Source organism: Festucalex cinctus, chromosome 2 (genome assembly GCF_051991245.1).
Source record: "Festucalex cinctus isolate MCC-2025b chromosome 2, RoL_Fcin_1.0, whole genome shotgun sequence".
Taxonomy (NCBI): Eukaryota; Metazoa; Chordata; class Actinopteri; order Syngnathiformes; family Syngnathidae; genus Festucalex; species Festucalex cinctus.
Window position 1 is genome coordinate 3,092,467 of NC_135412.1, and position 22,032 is coordinate 3,114,498.

General features: G+C 39.2%; 1 protein-coding gene across 5 annotated transcripts in view; it reads right to left on the bottom strand.

Annotated features, from left to right (window-relative positions):
- Positions 1–22,032, bottom strand: part of scn8aa (sodium channel, voltage gated, type VIII, alpha subunit a) — a 61,721-nt gene that overhangs the window by 30,298 nt on the left and 9,391 nt on the right. For 3 of the 5 annotated variants that reach the window (XM_077512194.1, XM_077512191.1, XM_077512192.1), the window contains exons 3-11: positions 18,846–18,964; positions 17,617–17,706; positions 16,907–17,035; positions 14,034–14,125; positions 6,928–7,149; positions 6,668–6,731; positions 4,252–4,393; positions 3,422–3,628; positions 3,070–3,351 (exon numbers count right to left, since the gene is read on the bottom strand). In XM_077512194.1, coding sequence (XP_077368320.1) covers positions 3,070–3,351; positions 3,422–3,628; positions 4,252–4,393; positions 6,668–6,731; positions 6,928–7,149; positions 14,034–14,125; positions 16,907–17,035; positions 17,617–17,706; positions 18,846–18,964 — 1,347 coding nt within the window. Of the gene's footprint in view, positions 1–3,069; positions 3,352–3,421; positions 3,629–4,251; positions 4,394–6,667; positions 6,732–6,927; positions 7,150–14,033; positions 14,126–14,357; positions 14,450–16,906; positions 17,036–17,616; positions 17,707–18,845; positions 18,965–22,032 lie in introns of all 5 variants that reach the window. The other 2 variants (XM_077512195.1, XM_077512193.1) reach the window with 1 other exon arrangement.

Here is a 22,032-nt window from a genome sequence, read left to right on the forward strand (position 1 = left end):
GGCACCACACTGCCACCGAAAGGCCAAAATGTGCAGGGACACCTACTTTCTTACTAATTTAATTTCTCTTGTTCCTTTAATTCATATTTAAAGCTGAGTTCAAGAATTAATGGAATGAATTCAAGGATACAAATATAACCAATCACTTTTTTTTGTCATACCAACACACATTTCCACGACATAGCACAAAATACAATCTCTGATGTCCCAGATTAGCCCACAAAATCCCCAGACTTGTGAAAATAACATGAGATAAAATAAATATGATAAAGAGGGTAATGTAATGCTTACGTTTGTTTATTTATAAGATTATATTATACTTGACAAAAAGAATAGTGTTCAAAAATGAAGTGTTCAACGTGCAGGAATGAGTGGGTGTAAGGATATGATCATAGTTTTGAGTAAGTAAAAATATTAAGATTTAAAATAAATGAATAATTGTTTCAATAATCGTGATTTCAATTGCAATAGAAAATAACAGCAATTATTTTTCCCCATAATGATTCAGCCCTACTTACAGCACACGGCATTCCCAGGTGGTCTCCCATCTAAGTAAATAACCAGGAATGGCCCTGCTTAGCGTTCCAGATTAGATATGGGTGGTCTCAGGATACTATGGCAGCTGTAACTGGACGTTGTGCACTTGTTCCTTTTGTATAAATCCAGCTCAAACCGCCCAGTAAGTGTAAATGTGAATGGTTGTATTGTCTCTATGTGCCAGTCCTTTGATTGACAGGCAATTTGTCCCGTATGTACTTCGTTTGCCACCAAAAAGCCCAGTTAACACAAAGCAGTGCTGTTTAATTCAGTAAGGCAGGCTACAAATTATAGGCCTTCTCCATTGTAAGAGCTGGAAGACCACAATTCATGTCACATTAGCTGCCAAGATGACACTGAAAGGCAGGTGGCTAAAATAGCATCTGTGCCGCTGCCAATATCGATCCAATCTTTAAATACAACCTCAACAATCTCAAATGAAATGTTATAGCAACTGTCTGCCCGAATGGAACGTGTACAGCAATTGCAGACGAGCACGGCCAATTATGTAAGTCCCATTTTGTTGTTTTCATAAGCCCACACTATGCAACAATATGAGCGCTGCCTTTGCAAAGCTGCAGGATTGCTCCCTCTGAAACATTCATGTCATTACTGTGAATTATTCAGAGCCCGGACGTGGGCACATCTACACCGCTGTATGGGCCGCTGTATGCAGCGCCTCACTTCTGCCGCTCTATAGCGAGCTCGTTACTCAGCTAACAGTGAGGAAATAACTGGAATGTATTGAGTGCGAGTCATATGATTCAATTAATTGTACACTCGTGAGCCATTTGCATTCAGTGAACAACCTTGGACACGACTTGAAATCATCCTGAAGTTGCAGAGGGTACTGTTGTTTTGGTCATGCAAACGTTTATGTTGAAAACCTTTTATGGCGTTCACATCTAATTCAACAAAATATCTGTTATATGTCAGAAAGTTCAAATCATTTTACTGCCACACGTTATCAAAAAAAAAAAAAACTTTCATATGTCATCCTTGAAAACGTTCTATTTCATCAGATTTCGTCATTTTGCATTGTAATTTCATACACCAGCAGCCCATTGAAAAGAGATACAATGCTGCCATCTGCTTGCCATAGTTAGTGAGTGTTTTTGATTCCACAACCCATTGACCAGGCAGCACTGCACTTAGACGTTGCACTGCCCATTGATGAGAAAAGAAAAATGTAGTTGACGTCATTTATCGTTTATGGCGGCATATATTGTATTTTTACTAATCGTTATTAAACGTTTTTGGCGGTCTTCATGAGCCGTTAGCCCAACTCAATGGCCCTAATTTCATCTAGCTTTAAATGATTACCTCTGCAAGTGTGTTTTGCTTATCTCTTTGGCTTTTCTCAACACTTAGTATAAAAAAATAAAAAAAATAAAATAAAAAAAAACAATGGTGGTACAAGAAGAAGAATATCCAGCGGAAGTTCTCGTGACTCGTGAGGTCAGAAACGACTCCAACAGTGTCCATTGTATTTTTTGTCAATTTTTCAGTGTCATCACAAGTGACAACGAACTAATGGTTACACTTGTATGAAAACAAATAATATTGAAATGTAACTTAAAACATTACCTGACCAGTTAAAGATTTATGGTGATGATAGTATGGCTGCAGTGGAATGAGAAAATGTTTTAAATTAGTGGTTCTAAACCTGGATTCGATCAACTCCAGGGGTTCAGTGAGTCAGTTCAGGGGTTTGGCGGAGGCCGAGACATACGCCCGACTGAAATAATTCATGATGCTACATCATCGCTTGGCCGTCATTGGCTGCGGGTGATCATGTCATATTGCTTGGCCTATCTGAGCTGCAGGGAATTTGGTGCACTCGGCAGTCGACTTGTAGCTGTTGTGATGGTACATTGTGTGATATTTTTGTTATTGTAATCCCTTCATACTAACCATGTCGAGTATTAAAGAAAAAAAAAAAAGTGGTCGGCTGAATATGTGCACTATGAATTCACATGCATAACGGAACGTATGGCGTTCCACAGGGTTCAATTTTGGGGCCTCGGCTGTTTTCATTGTACCCGCTGTGCCTGGGTTCCATCTTAAGAAAACAACGGTGGTGATTTTAAAGTGCTCTAATAAATATGGAGTTAGGTTGAATGATGTGATTCAGCTTCCTAACTGCATGATTTGTAATGCCAAGTTAAGAAATTCTAATCCAGCACAACTAGCAAACGTAAAAGTAGACTTCTTTAAACTGCATGGAGAACACAATGCTTTCTGAATTCAAGGTGAGAGCCAGATTTGATGAAAAGGCGACTCTCCCTATTTATTTTGTTCACTAGTAAACTCTATACCTGTCTTGAATATGAAAAAAAATATGTCATATTTTCATTTTCAATAAAGACGGGTTCGGTGAATGAGTGTAGGAAACGAGTAGGGTTCAGTACGTCCCACAAGGTTTGAAAACCACAATTTTAAATGTTGACCAAAATGGAAGTCGTCACAGAACAGACTGCGATTGAACTTGGGGATACCGCTATAGGCAGACGCCAGAGATTTGCACCTCACCTGGTTCATAATCGAAGATTTTCGCCCCAGGCGGTTATCGGGAAAACGGAAACGGCTCCTCTTGCTGCCGTCGTCCGACTCGGACTTGACAAACTTCTCGCTGTCGCCTTTCTCCTTCTCTTGCTCCTTCTGTCGCCACTTCTTCTTGCGGTTGCGCCGCTCTTTAGCGCTCTTGGAGCTGAGCTTGGACATCTCAGAAGAGCTGCATGACAGCCGCCCTCCTCCATCATCCTCGACCGCATCCTCCGATACCGTTCCGGCTGAAGTTGCCATGGCAGCGGTCTAGGGATAAAACATAAGTGTAGTATCTGACAGTAACAGCACGATGATTCTTTTCCCCCAAAATACTGACTTGAGCTTCTTCCTGCTGTTTCTTGAGCTGTTCCAGCATAGCCTTAAACTCCTCCTCCTTCTGCTGGGCCTCTTCCATGGTGGCTTGGTTCTGCTCCTCATAGGCCATGGCCACCACAGCCAGGATCAGGTTGACCAAGTAGAAAGAACCAACAAAGATCACCAACACAAAGAAGATCATGTAGGTCTTTCCTGCCGCCCTCAGTGTCTGTTGGGAGGAAAACATTTAAATGATGAGCTCGGTTAGTGGGGAAAAGGCACTGCAGATTTTGTGCTATTGTTGTTTTTAAAAGGCAAGTGAAGTTATAAAGTTAGGACCCGCTCGTTTTCTCGGGTTGGGAGGGGCTGGTGCTTGCAGAGCAGGAATGTCACCCACGATGCTCAGAGATGTGAATGGAAGAAAACTCCACTTTGGCGTGTTTTTGGTGAGGAATGAGCATTTTAACATGGCTAAAAACTCCCATAAGTTGATACTGCATGATGCAGAGCCTTAAAGAGTTGAATATTTATGATGGCCAACACAGGAAGTTCAGCCAAGTCAAACTCCATGGGCAACAGCCAATCGGGAAGCTCGCTGAAGATGGTGTTGGCAGACACAAAATGTGGTGAAGGGTCGCGCATAGTTTCAAAATCTGTTACCATATCAAACTTATGTCACGACTGGTTGTCATAAACATGACAAAAAAAAAATTCACTCATTGAAAAAGGTCACGTGTCCTATTCTGACCAGAATAAATAAAAAAATAAATGCTTATGTTAATGCTCTGAGCAATTGATCAGTGCATTGACGACTGTGCTTATGAGCATAGTCGGTGAACATGTCAACTTTACCAGCATGTAGAGGTTTTCCCAGAAGTCCTGTGTCATGAGTCGGAAGAGAGCAAGGAAGGCCCATCCGAAGCTGTCGAAGCTGGTGTAACCGTAGTTTGGATTCCTTCCAGCTTTCATGCACGTGTATCCCTCCGGGCAACGGCTGAGGGAGGCAGGGAGCAAGGTTTCAGAATGACTCAGTCTCTTTACGGTGGTACCTTGAAGTCGGAACACCCCCAAAAAGTTGGACAAAATATGTTGCTGCAAAATAGGGCCCAAAATTTTATTTCTTTGTTTGTTTGGAACACTTATTTTGAAAGGATGAGGAGGAGATGTTAAGTTATTTTTAGGTTTCAGTCGACAGCAAGTAGCAAAATGGCCGCCCCCTGAGATGGATAAAAATGGCTGGATTTTGCTGCTCAATTCATATTCCACTAACGCAATATTAACCAGAATACCATATTTAGGCCACTGATGCTCCATAGAACATTGTATTGTAAAAATAAATAAATAAATAAATAAAAAAAATGGGGGTGGGGGGTTGGACTTTCCCTTTAAAATATTTTTAAGCTGATAATGATAATTACTTTAATGAATTGATTTCTACAACGACTCAGAGGGATCATCCCACGCTGTTGTCATATTTGAATGAAATACGTCCGCAGAGCTCAGAATCTCTCTGCCAGCACCATGATAAAATCCACCAAAATTGCGCTACACCCCCTGCGCCACAACTTAGACTTTAGCTAGTCTAAAACCTGGTCTACTTTTGGTCATCAAATCGCCAGATTTGTCGTGGGTACACAACAGAATATTCCAGAACACTTATCAAGGCATAGGGCGGAAGAAATGCCCGTTTTTACACCAAGCGCAGGTGCGCCCATTTACAAAACCAGTGCTCCAAAATTGGGTTACATCAGTGCCGTTGGAATGGAATTCATCTTAAACTGAAGACTCTGTTTATAGTTAACTCATTCACTGCCAGTCATTATAGAAAATTTTTACATTTCCAATACTCACGTGATATTACATTCAATAATTATATATAAACCGAATCTACCAAATAACAGAATAGACTCCCTACTTTTTGTCCCGTCCCGTTCTTTTATAATTGACAGCAGAAAAATGTAGGTTTGCCAAAATACAGCCATTTCTCCCATGGACTCTGAAACTGTGTTTATTTCCTATAAAATGGGGCAATGATGTCATCTACCGGTGGTTGGGCATCAGTAAAGTTGTTTCCAAGTTTGATATTTACAGTGGAGCATGCTCAGATTCGCCCCCATTTAGCACCGCTCTAAAAAATACAATTGACAAGTATACTTGTCAAAGGCAGTGAATGACTCATTCACTGCCTTTGACAAGTATACTTGTCAATTGTATTTTTTAGAGCGGTGCTAAATGGGGGCGAATCTGAGCATGCTCCACTGTAAATATCAAACTTGGAAACAACTTTACTGATGCCCAACCACCGGTAGATGACATCATTGCCCCATTTTATAGGAAATAAACACAGTTTCAGAGTCCATGGGAGAAATGGCTGTATTTTGGCAAACCTACATTTTTCTGCTGTCAATTATAAAAGAACGGGACGGGACAAAAAGTAGGGAGTCTATTCTGTTATTTGGTAGATTCGGTTTATATACAATTATTGAATGTAATATCACGTGAGTATTGGAAATGTAAAAATTTTCTATAATGACTGGCAGTGAATGAGTTAATAAAGCTTTTATGGTTTGGATTCTGGAATTAGTTTTTGAAAATATAATCAATCATAGTAAGAAATTCTGTTCTGAAAGTTGACCAAATAGACGTTTGACCAGTGTCAACATAGTGGATTGTTGTTGTTTTTTTTCTTCTGTATCTACTAGAGATGTCACGATAAGGGCAGTATCGTGATATCGTGATATTAAAACTTCCACAATATCGTCGTTGTCATGTTCACAACATTTAAAAGGAACACGTTTGTTAAAATAGTCAGGTTGATTTCCATTTGTGCAGTTCTAGCACCCTCTAGTGGCTAGTTTATTAGTGCTATTTAATTTTCATTAGGGATGTTTTGGCCTTCTATGTTTAAAATCTATGCTAATTGTCGGATGAAGGGGAACCTAATTTGCTTGTGAAGCGATCAAAGTGTGCTTGCATTGCCATGTAACTGCCTCAATATTGTTATTAGCGATTGTAGGTGGTTTATATGTATTGCTGTTATGTACAAAAGCACAATAGTGTGCTTTTTTTTTGTATGAGCTCTTTTTTTTACAATATTGTGATCTTTTTTTAAATGTCGCCAACGCCCCCACAATATCGTGATAATTATCGCATCGTGACCTTCATATCGTGATATCGTATCGTGACGTTTGGATATCGTTACATCCCGAGTATCTACTACGGCAGCTCAATGCAGGTGTACTGAGAAGGACTAAGGATAAATACTCACCCTGAGTCTGAGCTGTTCCCACAGAGAAGAGCATCGATCTGGCCGGGCAGGATGTAGAAATTTGCTGAAGAACAGAAAAATGTGCTGCAGTGAAGGCATTACTCACATTCTATGCGACAAGATTTGTTTAGTCTGTAAAATGTCTGTCAATTCATTCAGGCTACTGGTGAAATTTCAATTAGGCTCCATTCTTTTAGCCTCAGCGTTGTCCAAATGACATTGTGTGTACTCGCTAATCCCTGCCCTCTTCTCCCACTTACTTTTGTTCATGATGTACTCGTCCCAGTCGAAGCCCTGGCTGCCGTTGTTCAGGTAACTCTCGGTTATGTTGATGGGCCAGATGACACACTTGTGGCGTAGGTTGCCCATGAATAGCTGCAGACCAATGAGTGCGAAGACACTGAGGCAGAAGACGGTCAGGATCATCACATCGGAAAGCTTCTTGACCGACTGGATGAGGGCACCCACGATGGTCTTCAGGCCTGGGGGAGAGGAGTGATGACAGAGAGTGATGACACCAAGAGCCCCATTCGGCAGGTATGAATCTTTTGACACTCTACTTCTAGTGAGTGGAATATTAGAGGCACTCGCAATCGTCTTTGGCAAATTGGACGACGATGTCGTACTATCACAAATACAGCAATTGTGCGATAATTTAAATTTTTGATTTTTTTTTTTTTTTTAAGTACGCTATCATGACATGAGTATTAGCTTTTGCACCATAACACAACAAAATATTGTTGCAGTACTGTGAAAACAATAATAGTATCACAATTTAATGGAAGAAATGCATCTATAATGCATCATCATAGCATAGCAAATTTATGTGGAAGTTGCACATGTATTATTGAACATTTTCACCCTCTTAAAAATAATTGCCAAAGTCTTTTTTTTTTGTTGCAAAAAAATGTTTTTGGCTAAATCATCTCCTTATGATGCAAATGGTTCAATTTTTTGTGTTTCTTGAAAAATATGAAGAAAAAAAAAACTTAGGCGATTAAGAAGGCGTCTATGTGAACACAATTACTGTTTTTACAAAATTAAACTGACGTAGATGGAGGTATCATAGAGTCAAAATCACAAAGTACTTTGATATTGATTACGTATCGGTCCTGTATTGCAAAAGAACACAATAGCCTATATTGATATTTAGCGCAACTCCCACAGTAGCTTTTAATTGGCACAATTACCCTTTTTTTGTTTTTTTTTAAATGTATTCAACCTCTATTTATCCAGGTAAGGCAATTGAGAACCGATTCTATTCTATTCCAAAAATATTACACTTAATTTATCTACTGTATATGAACTTAAAGGTGGGTTCAAGGATATTTTTGTGGCTGCGTCTTCTGGCTGGTGGATCATCTTAACGATTGTTTCTCGATCCTGTCAATCAATCTACGTAACGATGTCGTGCGTGCTCGTTCCTAGCTGCACATGCGCACTTCGAGTGTTTGTAGCATGTAGCTAGCTTCGTGTAGTCAGCTTCGGATTCGGCCATTCATCGTTATAGCTTCACCGAGCTGACCGCGTACTTTGAAAATAGCTGAGTGCTGCAAGAGGATATCCTGTGAAGCGAGGCCGGCCTCAGAGACTGATGAAGATGATGATGAAGATGAGCTCGGACGTTAGCGACTTTTGAGAGTGGGGCTGCCAAGATTAGTCAACTAGTCGTGACTACGTCGACGACCAAAAGCGTCGACGGATAATTTAAATAGTCGACTAGTCAGCTTTACATAATATATATATCAGCCTTAGATCAGTTTTTTATTCCAAAACTGCCTCAACCGCTCGTTTGACTGCCTGCCGCCTGCTCTTGCTGGACGCACATGCGCAGTAGCATTAATCCGGGTCAGACGTGACGTCACCGGAAGCTATATTCATTCATTCATTCATTTTTTTTTTTTTCCTTTCGGACACATTACAGTTTACATCAATCACATCACATCATTTGCAACATTGACGTCCGAAAGAAGGGCTGACAGGTAGAAGCCGAAGCTTATATACTCTTAGCGCCAGCTGTACACAGTATGCTAACATGGCTAAGTTTGGGAACATTTCTACAGACGCTAAAGCGAATAACGTTCGATGTAAAATATGCAAGACAGACCTTGCCTTTCACGGCAGCACATCGGCAATGCGTGAGCGACGGACGCACCTTTTGTCGAATCGATCTGATCTGTCATGTCAGCCGCTGTAAGTTATTTGGATGGTTAGCTTAGCTAAGGGCTAACGTGGACGTTAACAGAGACACTTTAGTATTTAACACACAGTGAGTGATACAAACGGCACTTTAATTAAAGTTGAATGTACTGTTACCTTTCACCTGACACCATATTTATTACTAACTTGTACATATATCTTAACAAATTAAAGCTATAGGCTATGATGGTTATATAAGAGTAGCTGCTTGCTTGTCAGCCCCTTAAAAATATTGGCCTAAGTCGTAAAAATAAGAAAATGTTGGCCACCTTTGCTAAAATTGGCTACATCCTTAGTTGAACAGATAGTTTATTATTTTATGTATATATAATTATACCCCTGAAATGAAAATGAAATGATAATCAGAATGTGGTTCCGTTTTGGGGGTTCTGAGGGAAAAAAAAAAAAAAAAAAAAAAAAAAGTCGAAAAAAAAGACTTTGGCCAATTGTTTAAGGAAGGCTGACGATACAATCTGATTAGTCGACTAATCGTGTCTACTGTTGGTGATTAGTGACTAGCAAAATAGTCGTTTGTGGCAGCCCTATTTGAGAGGCGTTTCCCCCGGACGAGCAGGAGAGCTGATAGGATGGTCTTCCGCATGCGCAGTTTTGTTTTGTTTTTAAGCGTGACAAACAGATGTTTGGCTTGCACTTTTCGAGAACATCATTGAATCCACCTTTAAACATTAAGAACGGTCACTATCATGAAAAATATTTAATGATGCCAAATCCATACATGGAATTTCAAGACATCGTGTGCAGGAGAGCATCCCAAACGGACAGTAAAAGCAGTAAATGCGTTTAAAATATACAGTATCTCTCTATCGATGTAACTACACATCTTTAAGCAAAATGACAGGTTACACACAACTGTAGAAACCAAAACAAACAAGAAATATCCAAGAACCTTCCCACTCTTTTCAGAATGACCCAAGTGGATGAGTGGAGTTTGCATTTCATTGCCAATTGCGCATGGTGTGAAAGAGGGGGAAGGCTGCAGAAAAGTGAGAGGAAAGCACGGCAGCACAACAAGGGGCCATGAGACGGAGGCACATGCAGGGTCGGGGTTGGGGGGCAAGGGGGCGGAAACCACATGCAGGTCATTTAAACTCCAAGGCTGAACAGGTAGCAATTCAATGCCAGCGCCATGGCGTGTGGCCGCTTTGCTTAACTGCCTGGTGTGAGGTATCACGATGACATCATAGTGCCACCCTGCAGTCTGTCTCATCCACAGTGATGACAAAGTCGCATTACCTTGGCATCCTCTGTAGCTAGCGTTCACACCGGGCCAGCAGGAAGGAAGTCAAGTATGGAAGCAGGATGACCCCCTTTGCAGGTGTTAGCGCTAACTTTACCTCTTACACTATATATATCCTGGATTTTCATAGTCTGGAGTTAGGCCTTGGATAGTCGTGTGATTAAAGAAATTAATGTATTTAAATGGGAAAAAAATGCCATTGTATGTAAGATTTTTTTTTTTTTTGTGGGTGAGTTTTGTTTGCATACAAAATTTGAAAATAGTTTACCTAAAACAACGTAACAAAATAGAAACAAAGATGTACAACAAGAATAAAAATTTCATCATGCTCTTCAAGTAAAGATTTAAACTTGTGAATTGGGCTAGACTATGTTAAGACTGTATTGTGGGTGTATTGAGATCCATTTTAGTGGCGCTTGATAAATCCATTTACTATATTTATCGGACTATAATTCACGCATTTTTCAAGTTTGCCGCTGGCCCTGTACTCGAGTGCATATCGCTGGTGTCCGGCCGAAACCTCACAAAACACAGGGGCATATTCACGAAGAATGCGCTGCGTCCGGTAATAGCGCGAAATATTGCATCACAACTGCACCCGCAGTCTGCGCCCAGTTACCCACCTATTCACTAAGGATAATGCTCTAATCATATACCGGAGCAGACACGCCCAGAAAACTGACACCTTGGAGCAAATTTGCACCTGATTTACCACACCTGGCAATGGATTTGCTCCAAGAACATGGTTGTTATAGTAACAGTTGCGAGAAAGATGACATTATCAGAAAGAGAGGTTGGACCAAGAATCAGCGTTTATAGCGCCATTAAGCTGTACAGAGCAGAGGACAACAACGTCATTCATTCATAAAGTACAAATTATTGGTGCGATCGTTTTAAAAATATATATTTTTAGAGGTTGGCATGGGCGTACAGTATGCATTTGGCACGTAAAAATGATTGTAAAATGCCTCCCCGCCATTGCCATCAGCCCGGGTTACGTTATGTGTCCTAAACTAACACGGAAATATTTCCCACTCTCTCTCTCTCGCTTTCTCTCCTCTCTGCGTGATCTGCCGTGGATGTTGTGCTGCAAATGGCATGCACTGCTGTCATGATTCTGGGATCGAGGTTGTGTCAGGTTAATACATGCTTTCCAAAAAACGTTATTTGCGTCACGCAAACGCGGTGTGGCTTAGTTAGTGAATTAGACGCTGCATATCAATGAGTCTCATTTGCATTGGGGTGGGCATATTTTGCGTCAAATGTATGCAAATGACCTAATTTACATACACACAAATAACACCGGCGCACAGTGGCGCATTCTGGTTGACAGTGCACTTAGTGACGGATTTACCCATCTGCGCATGTTTAGTGAATTAGGCGCTCCCGGATTGCTCCATTTTTGCCGGTTGGTGCAGTGCAAAGGCGACGCAAACCTTTAGTGAATATGCCCCACAATTTGGTAAATTACATATATATATTTTTTTTTAAATATGTACTGTTGGTCAGTCCACATGTGTGGGTGTTATTTTTACAAATTATTGACCAATCTAAAGTGTTGAAAGCGGCTTGCTTTCAAAAGCACCCTCCAACCACAGAAAGAAAGAAAGAAAGAAAGAAAGAAAGAAAGAAAGAAAGAAAGAAAGAAAGAAAGAAAGCCTACTACTATTCATACATTACCGCCAGTGGCCAGTGCCACCTTCCTTATAGCATGCTAAAGAAGTTGGCGGTAATGCAACAAAAGTATTTGACAAACGGCAAACAAAAGTAGAGGAAGACATGGGAGCAACGACTGTGACGTATCGCCAGTTTAGCATGCGGCTTCCCTACACCACAACAAAGATTTGCTGCAGCAAAATATTCAATAACTGACCAGGTTTCTTTCTACATTTGGCCACAAAGTGACGAGTTAAATGTAAACATTTTAAATTCAAAAGAAAAACGATACCGTAGTCAGAACTGTAAGTTTCATCCAACAGGAACTCGTTTGCTGCAGTCAACACAGGCACTCTCCTCCCATTTAATTTTTTTTTCTCACTTCATGATGCATTTTTTGACTGGCGCGACTCCAGAGCAACTTCATAGTCCGAAAAATACTGCACATACTTTCCAGACAAAAGACATCCATCTGTTTCCTCTGGTATATAAATTGTAGAGAAGAAGAAAACAAACGCACACTTGTAGAAATGTTTTTCATTTCTTTCTCTGTGAGGAGATCTTCTCAACATCCTCCATTGATGGACAAGTAAGATTTGGGTCAGTCTCACTCACGAATATAATAGCTCAGGGTTGTCCAAACTTTTTCATTTGAGGGCCACATACAGAAAATCAGAAGGACGCAAGGGCCACATAATGTTAGGAAGAGAAATTGTGTTTAGTCCTAAAAATTGTGCAAATAATTTATTTGTGCTTTTGCGTATTTAGAAAAATGCTACAGTATATAAAACAATTTATTTGTAAAATGGTGGTAGGTTTATTATATATAGTTTCGGAATTTTTCATTTTAGTTTATATTTTGTTTTGAGTTTTGTTTTTTAAAATTTAGTTAGTTTTAATTATTTTTCAGGGTGGTTCTGTTAGTTTTTTTTTATTAGTTTTGGTTCTTTAATAAATGTTTACTTTTAGTTAATCTCAGTATTAGTTTTAGTTTTTTTTTTAAATGTGTATTACTTGTGCGCAATATTTAAAAAACACAATGGGCACGATGTCATTATTCCAATTTATATTAGAATAAATCTACTAAAAATCACATTTAAAATCATCCCCAAAGGCTCATGCATTAAATTAATTACCAAAGACTAAAACGAAGGACATGTTTGCTATAATTATAGTTTTATTGTAGTTAGTTTTGTAAACATAAAATGTAGTTTCAGTTAGTTTTCTTTTTTTTTTAAAAAGCATCTTCGTTTTTGTTTTATGAATTTTCGTTAGTTTTAGTTAACTAAAATAACCTTTAATGGCACCTGTGTTTTTCAACACCTTCCCTTCTTACTTTGACCATCTCCAAACATTTTTGTTTTGTTTATTTTATTTGAACTGAGTCAAATGCCATTTTTAGCATATGTCGCGGACCACTGACAAATGGACGGCGGGCCGCAAATGGCCCCCGGGCCGTAGTTTGGACACCTCTGCAATAGATCGTTCATGCTCTGCATCTGCATCTTCTACCCTCTACTCACTGATTCTTTTTCTTTCTGGTTTGTAAAGAAGAGGGAGCGAAAAAATCAATACTGAAACTAAAAACTATGCAAAAAGGAGGGGGGGGGGAATCAAACTGTCAATGCCATTTGTCAGCCAAGCTCTCGGTAGATTAAGATTAGAAAAGCAAGTGACTGAGAAGCATCATGCAGCATAAGAGATATGTTGACAAACTAGGCTTGGCAGTCTTCATACATAATAACTTTTTGGGTATATTAGGGGCGACGATGATCCTCTTTAGCTTTCATGTGCAACATTACTGAGTGTTTTATTTCACGTGCACTTTTTTTTTTCTTGTCAATTTGAGAGACACTGTCACATTATTCAGATAAACTAACTGAGATGAGTGCACTCCAACCACGTTACTACTGTAGTTGGAGAAAAGGCATCTTGCTTATGTTGCTTGGGGTGGGCAGGGGGCTCAGGGAGTTAAGCCACAACTGCCGTGGAAACCAGCCTCAAAATGAGAGTGCTACTGGGACCGAAGAAGAATGCAGACACATTGCAAGGCCCTTGAGGAGACTGCAAAGCCTATCAAAAATGTATTAGTACCATTTTTGATGATTTTGGAGAATAAAAAGAACTAAAAAAATAAAATAAATGACTGTCTCCAATTGTTTTGCTGCTGCTTCAAAATCATAATCGTAATCATAAGTGAGTAAGAAAAGAAAGGGTGGTAGGATCAGCCTTAGTGTTTAAACGGAGTCTCACCTGGAATGACAGAGATAGTTTTCAATGCTCGGAGAACTCTGAACGTTCTCAGCGCAGATACATTGCCCAGGTCCACAAACTCTGTTATATATCTGGAACAGGGGAAGGACCACACACAGAACACACACGATGACCAAAACCAAACACGGCAAGAGCACAACACGAGCGCACCAGGAGGAAGAACGACGCCACTCACAGAGCCTGTCCACGGAGGAGAAGGGTGGAAGGTAAAGAAAGGAGGACACACACACCTAACACCGACCACGCCCATTCACCCAACCGCCCCCCTCCCACCAGCCACCACCCTGCCCAATCCTATCTTACCTGGAATGACAGAAATAGTTTTCAATGCCCTCAACACCCTGAACGTGCGCAGGGCTGAGACATTGCCTAGGTTTACAAACTCTGTTATATACCTGCAGGATCAAACCACAGTTACAACAGCTGGTTATTTTCATGTGCGCACATAAGCACAGGAAAAGTGTACAGGTGATAGAATCGATAGCTTTGCAGTGGTACTTCCACTTATGAGTTTTGTGGGATACGAGCAATGGCTGGGCCGAGTTTTTGTCTTGAAAAACTTACATTGAAACTACCCTTGAAACAAATTTGTGTATTTATCCAAAGTTATTGAATGAAATGCCACTTGCTTAATGCAATGCAATACGTACACCAAAGACGGGCCAACAAAACTAGCATTGATGCCATAGTAATTATGTACCTTTAAACACAAGCGGTAGGAAGACATGCAGACAAAACTTACAACAATTTTCACAGGAGTATATTCTTAACATTCCGAGAAAAACAACTAATAATGCACCTTATTAGATATTATTTTCTTCTGTTTCATTATCAAATTGTTGTTAGTGTTTTTTCAAAGATGCTGGCACGGATTAAATGCATTTCCCTTCATTTCAATGGGGAATCGATGATTTGAGATAGAAGCCTTTTGAGTTACAAGCGCGGTTATCGACGAAATGAAACTCGTAAGTCAAGGCACCACTGCGTACTCAGATGTAAAGTGTACAGTCGAGCACAAAGTATCCCAGCAGACATGCCTCCAGTTGACCTTTTCACGAACATCCACCTCCCCTGGCAAGCGCCGCTCGGTCGTTTTCAATGTGACACTTCCACCCTGGAGAAATATTACCTCATTCTTGGATGAGGACATTTAAGCAGCATGCCTTTGAAGGTTTGAAGCTAATGCATACAGATGGCTGAGCCAAAGTGAACGTCGCCTCGAACACTGTACCTATTCCTTTTTACGAGTACAGCAATTCAGAAGCAAAAATCAATACTACTATACAAACATTGCAGCTAGGAGCACTAAGCTAACTTAGTTTGACAAGCTGAGTTTTGCTAAAAAAAAAAGTAGCTAAGCACATAGTAACTGATCCTGAACACCCTGCGGTGTAATCTATAGTAGAAATACTGGCCAGGGAAGAAGACATGATACAAGAAGGGTTGGGAACATAAATAAATAAATGTGTGCCTCTGAGGTGTCAGGGTGAGTCGAGTGGAAACCTTGAAGTCGCAAAGACAAATGCCAGCGATTTTTCTCAGTAACAATAGAGGAAACACAGAAGATGAGTTGTCAGTCAAAGCATACAGTATAGCAGTACCTTGAAGTAGAAACTTCCCCAAAACCTTTGGAACCGTCATTATACATGACATCACCACCTGGCATGCCTTGCTAGCTCTCATTTCAGTCAGCATGAAAAGGTGAGTAGTTTGCTACTTCGTACTTGTTGTTCCTTTGTTGTTGGCTGATATCGAGCAAATGAATTTGATTTGGATCTTCCATGAGTGGTGTGGCGCATTTGAGTAAAATCCATTTGTGATATTTGACAAGAAGTAGCGGTGATAAGCTAGTTAGCTGTCGAGGTAGTGTTTAGTTTACATGGTTGGCTTCATTTGCGAAAAAAATAAATAAAATAAATCTCTCAAATATCGCAAAAAAAGGTTTTGCGCTCTCATGAGGTTTTTTTGGGGGGGGGAAAGTATTTAGCAAAAGTGTAATGGAAACACTTTTTGCGCATTAGTAGTCATGTGACACCCGCCCGGTCACGGAGACTGTAACACGTTGCTTATGTGTATTTTTATTAACCTTGCAATTACTCTTTGTTTTGAGAATTATTAATTTCGGTTTTGTATTTTAGTTTTACATGCTGAAGTGATTTGTATCGACTACTGCACCACGTCACGAGCGCAAAAAAAGAGAGAGGTGTAACCGAGCAAGCCTCCTTCGAGAAGTTGAAGGAGAGGAGAGCTTGAAATCCTGTCCTGCCATGTCTAGTTAATTTAGCAGGCAGGACAACAGAAAACATCAGAAACTTTTAACTATTTGTAAGCCGCCTTTTACCCAGCCTCTGCGTGGTAACAACGACATTTTAGGATTACGGGAAGTAGGAAGTACGGTGCCACTCGCTTTCGTGTCAGAACTGCTTGCCGACTACCGAGAGACACACACAACAACGCCAACACGAAATGCCTGAAACCGCCCAATGAGGGCTGAGTGTTTTTAAAGTAATATAACTACACCGGGCGTCCGTCTACCGTAAACATCATGAGCACCTCCGACAGAACAGCGAGGTCTCGCGAGACGGGACATTCCGAGAATTGCGCTTTTATTTTTGCGAAAATACAAAAGGCTTTCTATTTGTGACAGTTTGGACTCTGGAATAAATGATCACAAATATAATTGCTCTCAATAAGAAAAGTAGTTTGAAACAAACAAAATGGAAGTCATTTTTGTCATTTTAAAACTTCAAAGTACGACTATACTTTCTCCATCCACACATCTCAACAGCAACAATTACATCAACGTAAGACTTCTTTGGGTCAAAATCTAACATAAGAAGAGAAATACTTACGCCATGGAGATGACCATAAAGTCCAGCCAGTTCCATGGGTCTCGAAGGAATGTAAAGCCATCTATGCAGAATCCTCGTGCCGTGATTTTTACAAGCGACTCAAATGTATAAATTCCTGTGAACGTGTACCTGAAAGACAATGGTATCGACAGGGTCAACTCAATTCACAATAGTGATAGACCGATATGGTTTTTTCAAGGCCGATACCGATACAGATTATTAGTAGTCAATGAGGCCGATAACCTATATTTCAAGCCGATATTCTTTGTAGTAAAATAGAAAAAAGAAAAAAAGAAAAATCCTTTTCAACTATATTAACAGATTTGTTTCAAAAATTATAACGAAATTTGAAGTGAGCTTCCAGGGTTACTATTAATAATAAAAATTATTGATAATAATAAAAGAATAATAAATCATTATATTATTTTTTATTATGTATTTTTTATTTTAATGTATTAATTATAAAATAAAAATGAAAAAGCTCAGTGAGATTACCAGCTTTATCGGCCTTCAGATTCCAAAAATGGCCGATGCCGATATTTGTCAAAATGCCAGATATCGGCACCGATAATCGGCCTGGCCGATAATCGGTCTATCCCTAATTCACAACATATCAGATGTACATGCAAAGCGTACAGTAGCACTAGACTAGAGGCACAAAGTTCAAACATGATCATGTTGAGAGAGATAATAATGAAAGATGTACTTACTCTACTTGTTTTGACCACTCGGGAGGATCACTAAAGGTCATGAATATACAGTTGGTCAAAATAGTACACATAATGATCATGCTGAAAAGAGTGAGCGGTAGGTTAAGGGGTAAAAAACGGTAATTGAAGAAGGAATGACAAAAAAAATGAAACTTTTTAAACCTTGTTATTAACATTCTGGTATTATTTAGATAATATTGAGCTATTCAAAAGCTTATAATATTTTTGCATCAGTACACAAAATAAAGCAGAATGAATCATATATTAACTAGACTGAATAACAGCCGTGCTTCAAGTTGCGTTAAATTGTTTCAAGTTTCATGTCTAATATGCAAGAGTCCTCATCCAATTTCATCCGCATAATGCATTACATTGATCAGAAAATATAAAAGCCGTATAAAAGTCTCAAAAGGACAATCAATAAGAAATCGGAATGATAAACAATATCAGTCCTTTGATGGCTTCCTTGTCGTGTGTGGGCTCTGTCACAATTTTTAAAAAAAATTGTGAACTCATTCACTGCCTTTCTATTTGTATTATACTTTGTAATTGTATTTTTTTTAGAGCGGGGATAGATGGGGGAGAATCTGCTGATGCTCCACTGTAAATGTCAAACTTGGAAACAACTTTACTGATGCCCAACCACCGGTAGATGACATCATTGCCCCATTTTATACAAAAAAAAAAAAACAACACAGTTTCAAAGTCCATGGGGAAAATGGCTGTATTTAGGCAAACCTACATTTTTCTACTGTCAATTATAAAAGGCGACGTGGCCCATTACATACAAAAAGTAGGGATTCTATTCTGTCATTTGGTAGATTGGTTTATATATAATTATTGAACGTAATATCGCGTGGGTATTGAACATTTTCTAAAATGGCTGGCAGTGAATGAGTTAACCGGAAAAAAAATAAAAAATAAATGGTGTGAGAAATGGAATCATTAATCATTTAGGGCCAAATATCAACAGATGCAAGTAAAACAGGTAGCAATGAATGCTAATCTTCCACATCATAACTACAAGATCTACAAATGCAGCTCAATCTGAAGTCAGCAAAATGACTTGCTTTTTCCTTTATAATTATAAAGCTGTCTGTTATTCAGTTCTTTTCCCATGGGCATCTACTGCCTATCCCTCATATGAAACAGCCATCGACACATAGGACAGATCATCATAAATTATACACACAATCAGCAGCATATAAAACAGCATATAAAAAGGATATGAATGTATCAAAATTTTAATAGCTATTCGCCTAACCAGATTAAAAGGACTTATGAAGTACAAGGCAGGTGTGGCACTGAAACGGAAGATTGTCTTCCCCCTATTTAGCACTATAAATGTCTGTGGAGAGAAGAACAGAGGGAGAGAAAATATGAATCAGTAAACAGCACATCATTTGGTTTGAAGAGCAACTGAAAATGCGCTAAGAAAGCATTTGGATTTTCTCATGCATTGGAATGCACACAAAAGCGCAATTAGTGCTGCACTTAATACCATATTTCGTCCATTTGAGAACTGAAGTTTGAAATGCGCATAAAGCCATAATGCAGTGCTTCTCAAAATAGTGGGGCGGGCCCGCCCAGGGGGGCGCGAGGCTCCATCATCATTTGACCTCGGGGAACATGCTTTTTTATATTTTGATTTTGATTTTTTTTTTTTTTTTTTTTTTTACTGTCCTAGAATAAAGTGCAATTGCACCTCCACTGCATTAGGGGGCAGTGGCGCTCTCATTATTGGCAGAATGTGCGCAGGGAGCATTCGCTCGGTGGTGTAGGGGTTTTGTTTGCACTGAGCAGGCGCGCTTTTCACACAGCAAAAATAAATAAATCAGCACAAATTATTTTAGATATTTTTGTTTTGCAGGTTAATTTTATTTATTTTTTTAATATTGTGCTCCTGAGTTAATGTTGGTGATCAGTTTGAATGCGTTATTATTTATTGATTTAGTCATTTTATTTTTCCGTATCATATGGTTTGAAATTGTCCGTCAAAAACTGTTTATAGTTTAATTAAGGATTTAATTTTATTTTTGAATTTCAGATGCACTTTAAATCTTTTCTGTTACAGTTAATAAAGCTATTCTTTGTTGTAAGTTGGGCCATATTTCTTTCTTCTTTTTTTTAATTCTCTTATACGTTAATACGAATACAGTGTTATGCAGAGGTGTGCTTATCACAATTTTATCGACAAATTATACTATTTATAGTCGCGTGTGTGGGGGGGGCACAAGATGTTTTATTCTTACTAGGGGGGGCATGACAGAAAATAATTGAGAAGCACTGCCATAATGTGTGACAATACATCCAATGTATTCCGCTGGGATTTGCTCCATACAAAAAAAAAAAAAACGACGTGAGCTCCTGCAGAAATAGCCAGGATGTTCTGTCATTTTGTACCAAGTAAAACACATTGGAACAAAGACAAACGGCTGCCAGGATGTTTCTATTATTAGCATGTTGTCCTATTAATGCAGCAGCCCTGATTGATCACGTTGTCCCTTTCCAACCGAATACACAGTAGAAAAGTGTGCGTGCGTGTTTGTGTGCGTGTGTCCCGTCTAGCTGCCGTCATTCTTTGCTTGCTTTTTGAGAAACCAAAAGAAGATGGCAAGCCTCTTCCTGTGGATAACCCCATAGTTGTTTCAATAAAACATGGCAAAGGGCATCAAAGTTTAATGCGACACTGCATTTGCAGAAGTGATATGGCCGAATGTGCTTTAACGAGGTCTCCCTCGCTACATTAAGCCCCTGTCAAAGTGTGTGGGCGTGCGTGCGTCACATGACTCGTGTCATCTGTGCATTCGCAGCCAAAACCAAATCAAGTGTACGCAACGCAAACTGGTACACATCTCAAGGCCAAATTTAGAGCAGCTTCATTTTGGTCACGTTGCTATACATTTGACTGACAGTTGGAGGCATTACAATCAGGTCAAGGAGATCTTCCTCTCCCTCATTACAAGTGCAGCGTAGCACCCAAAATGCACTTGAGCTTCGGCCAGTTGTGAATGATTTCGCCACATGCACCTAGCATGTAGGGCTGGGACCATTAACTCATTTGCTCCCAATAACGTGTAAATACGTTTTTTTTAATGTTTTAAGTGTCCCAAAGACGTATTTATACGTTTTTTTTGTTTTTTGTTTTTTTTTATGCTAGAGCATACAGAAGGCTTTGATGCAGCCTCTCAACTGCAAAGAACGGTTGCAGAAATGGTAGTTATTACACAAACGGCCAGCAGGTGGCAGCAGAGCAAAGGAGATCAACCAGGGCCAGCTAGAAAAAAAGCTCAATTACAATTTTAAATAGATTTGTGAAAACTGATGAAAATGAGCTCTCTTCAAATGCTAATTGCTGCAAAACGAAAACAGATAGAAACATACTTTTTTTTTCCTGATGAAAGAAGAGACTTTAATCTTTCTTTTGATAGATTAAAGTGTTTTTATGCATGCTTTTATAGCAATAGAACACAATATTCTGTGGGCCTTGCAAAATCAGTCAAAATCTAGTAAAATAGCCGGGAGCGAACGGGATTGCTTCTGTGAAAATGGCTGGGAGTGAATGAGTTAAAAAAAAAAAAAAAAAAAAAAAAAAACTACAGCACAGTAGGACCTAATATGACATTAAATATACAGGACTGACTCAGAAAATTTGAATATTGTGATAAAGTCCATTATTTTCTGTCATGCAATTAAATAAGGAAAAATGCATTACATTCTGGATTCATTACAAATAAACTGAAATATTGCAAGCCTTTTATTATTTTAATATTGCTGATTATGGCTAACAGCTGAAGAAAACCGAAATATCCTATCTCAAAATATTAGAATATTTCCTCAGACCAAGTTAAAAGAAGAAAAAAAAAAAAAAAAAAAAAAAAAAAAAAAAAAAAAGCCATAGAGTGCCCCGAGGACCAGGGCTGAAAAACACCGCGCTCACATGTGTGGGGGAAAGAAACACTTGAACAACAGACTGCTCGCTTGTTTTTCTATATGTTTGAGACCACTGATATATGCGCTCTCTTCTTTCATTATTGGTTTAAATTAGAACAGAGTTAAAAGTCTCTTGTACAAGTAAGATGTTCTTAATCCCAAGGGATTGTTCTGTGTGTATTAACAGAGTTAAATTCACTGGCTCTTTGAGTTAAAAGAAAGACAAATTAACTTTAAATAACATTCAAAATATTTTTTGTCATTTTTTATTTTACAAAGAAATCGTAATCGATATCGTAAAATCGGGTTTGAGAGAAAATAATCGGGACTTTCTTGATAGGCAAAATTGAACAGCCTTTACCTGGCATCGATCCAATGCGTTAATTTCCTGATCGTCCTCACATTTGTGTTGCTGTTTTGATGACATTTGTTGTTTAACATAAACACGCATGTTGAGTGCATATGCATTGTCGGTCACTGCTC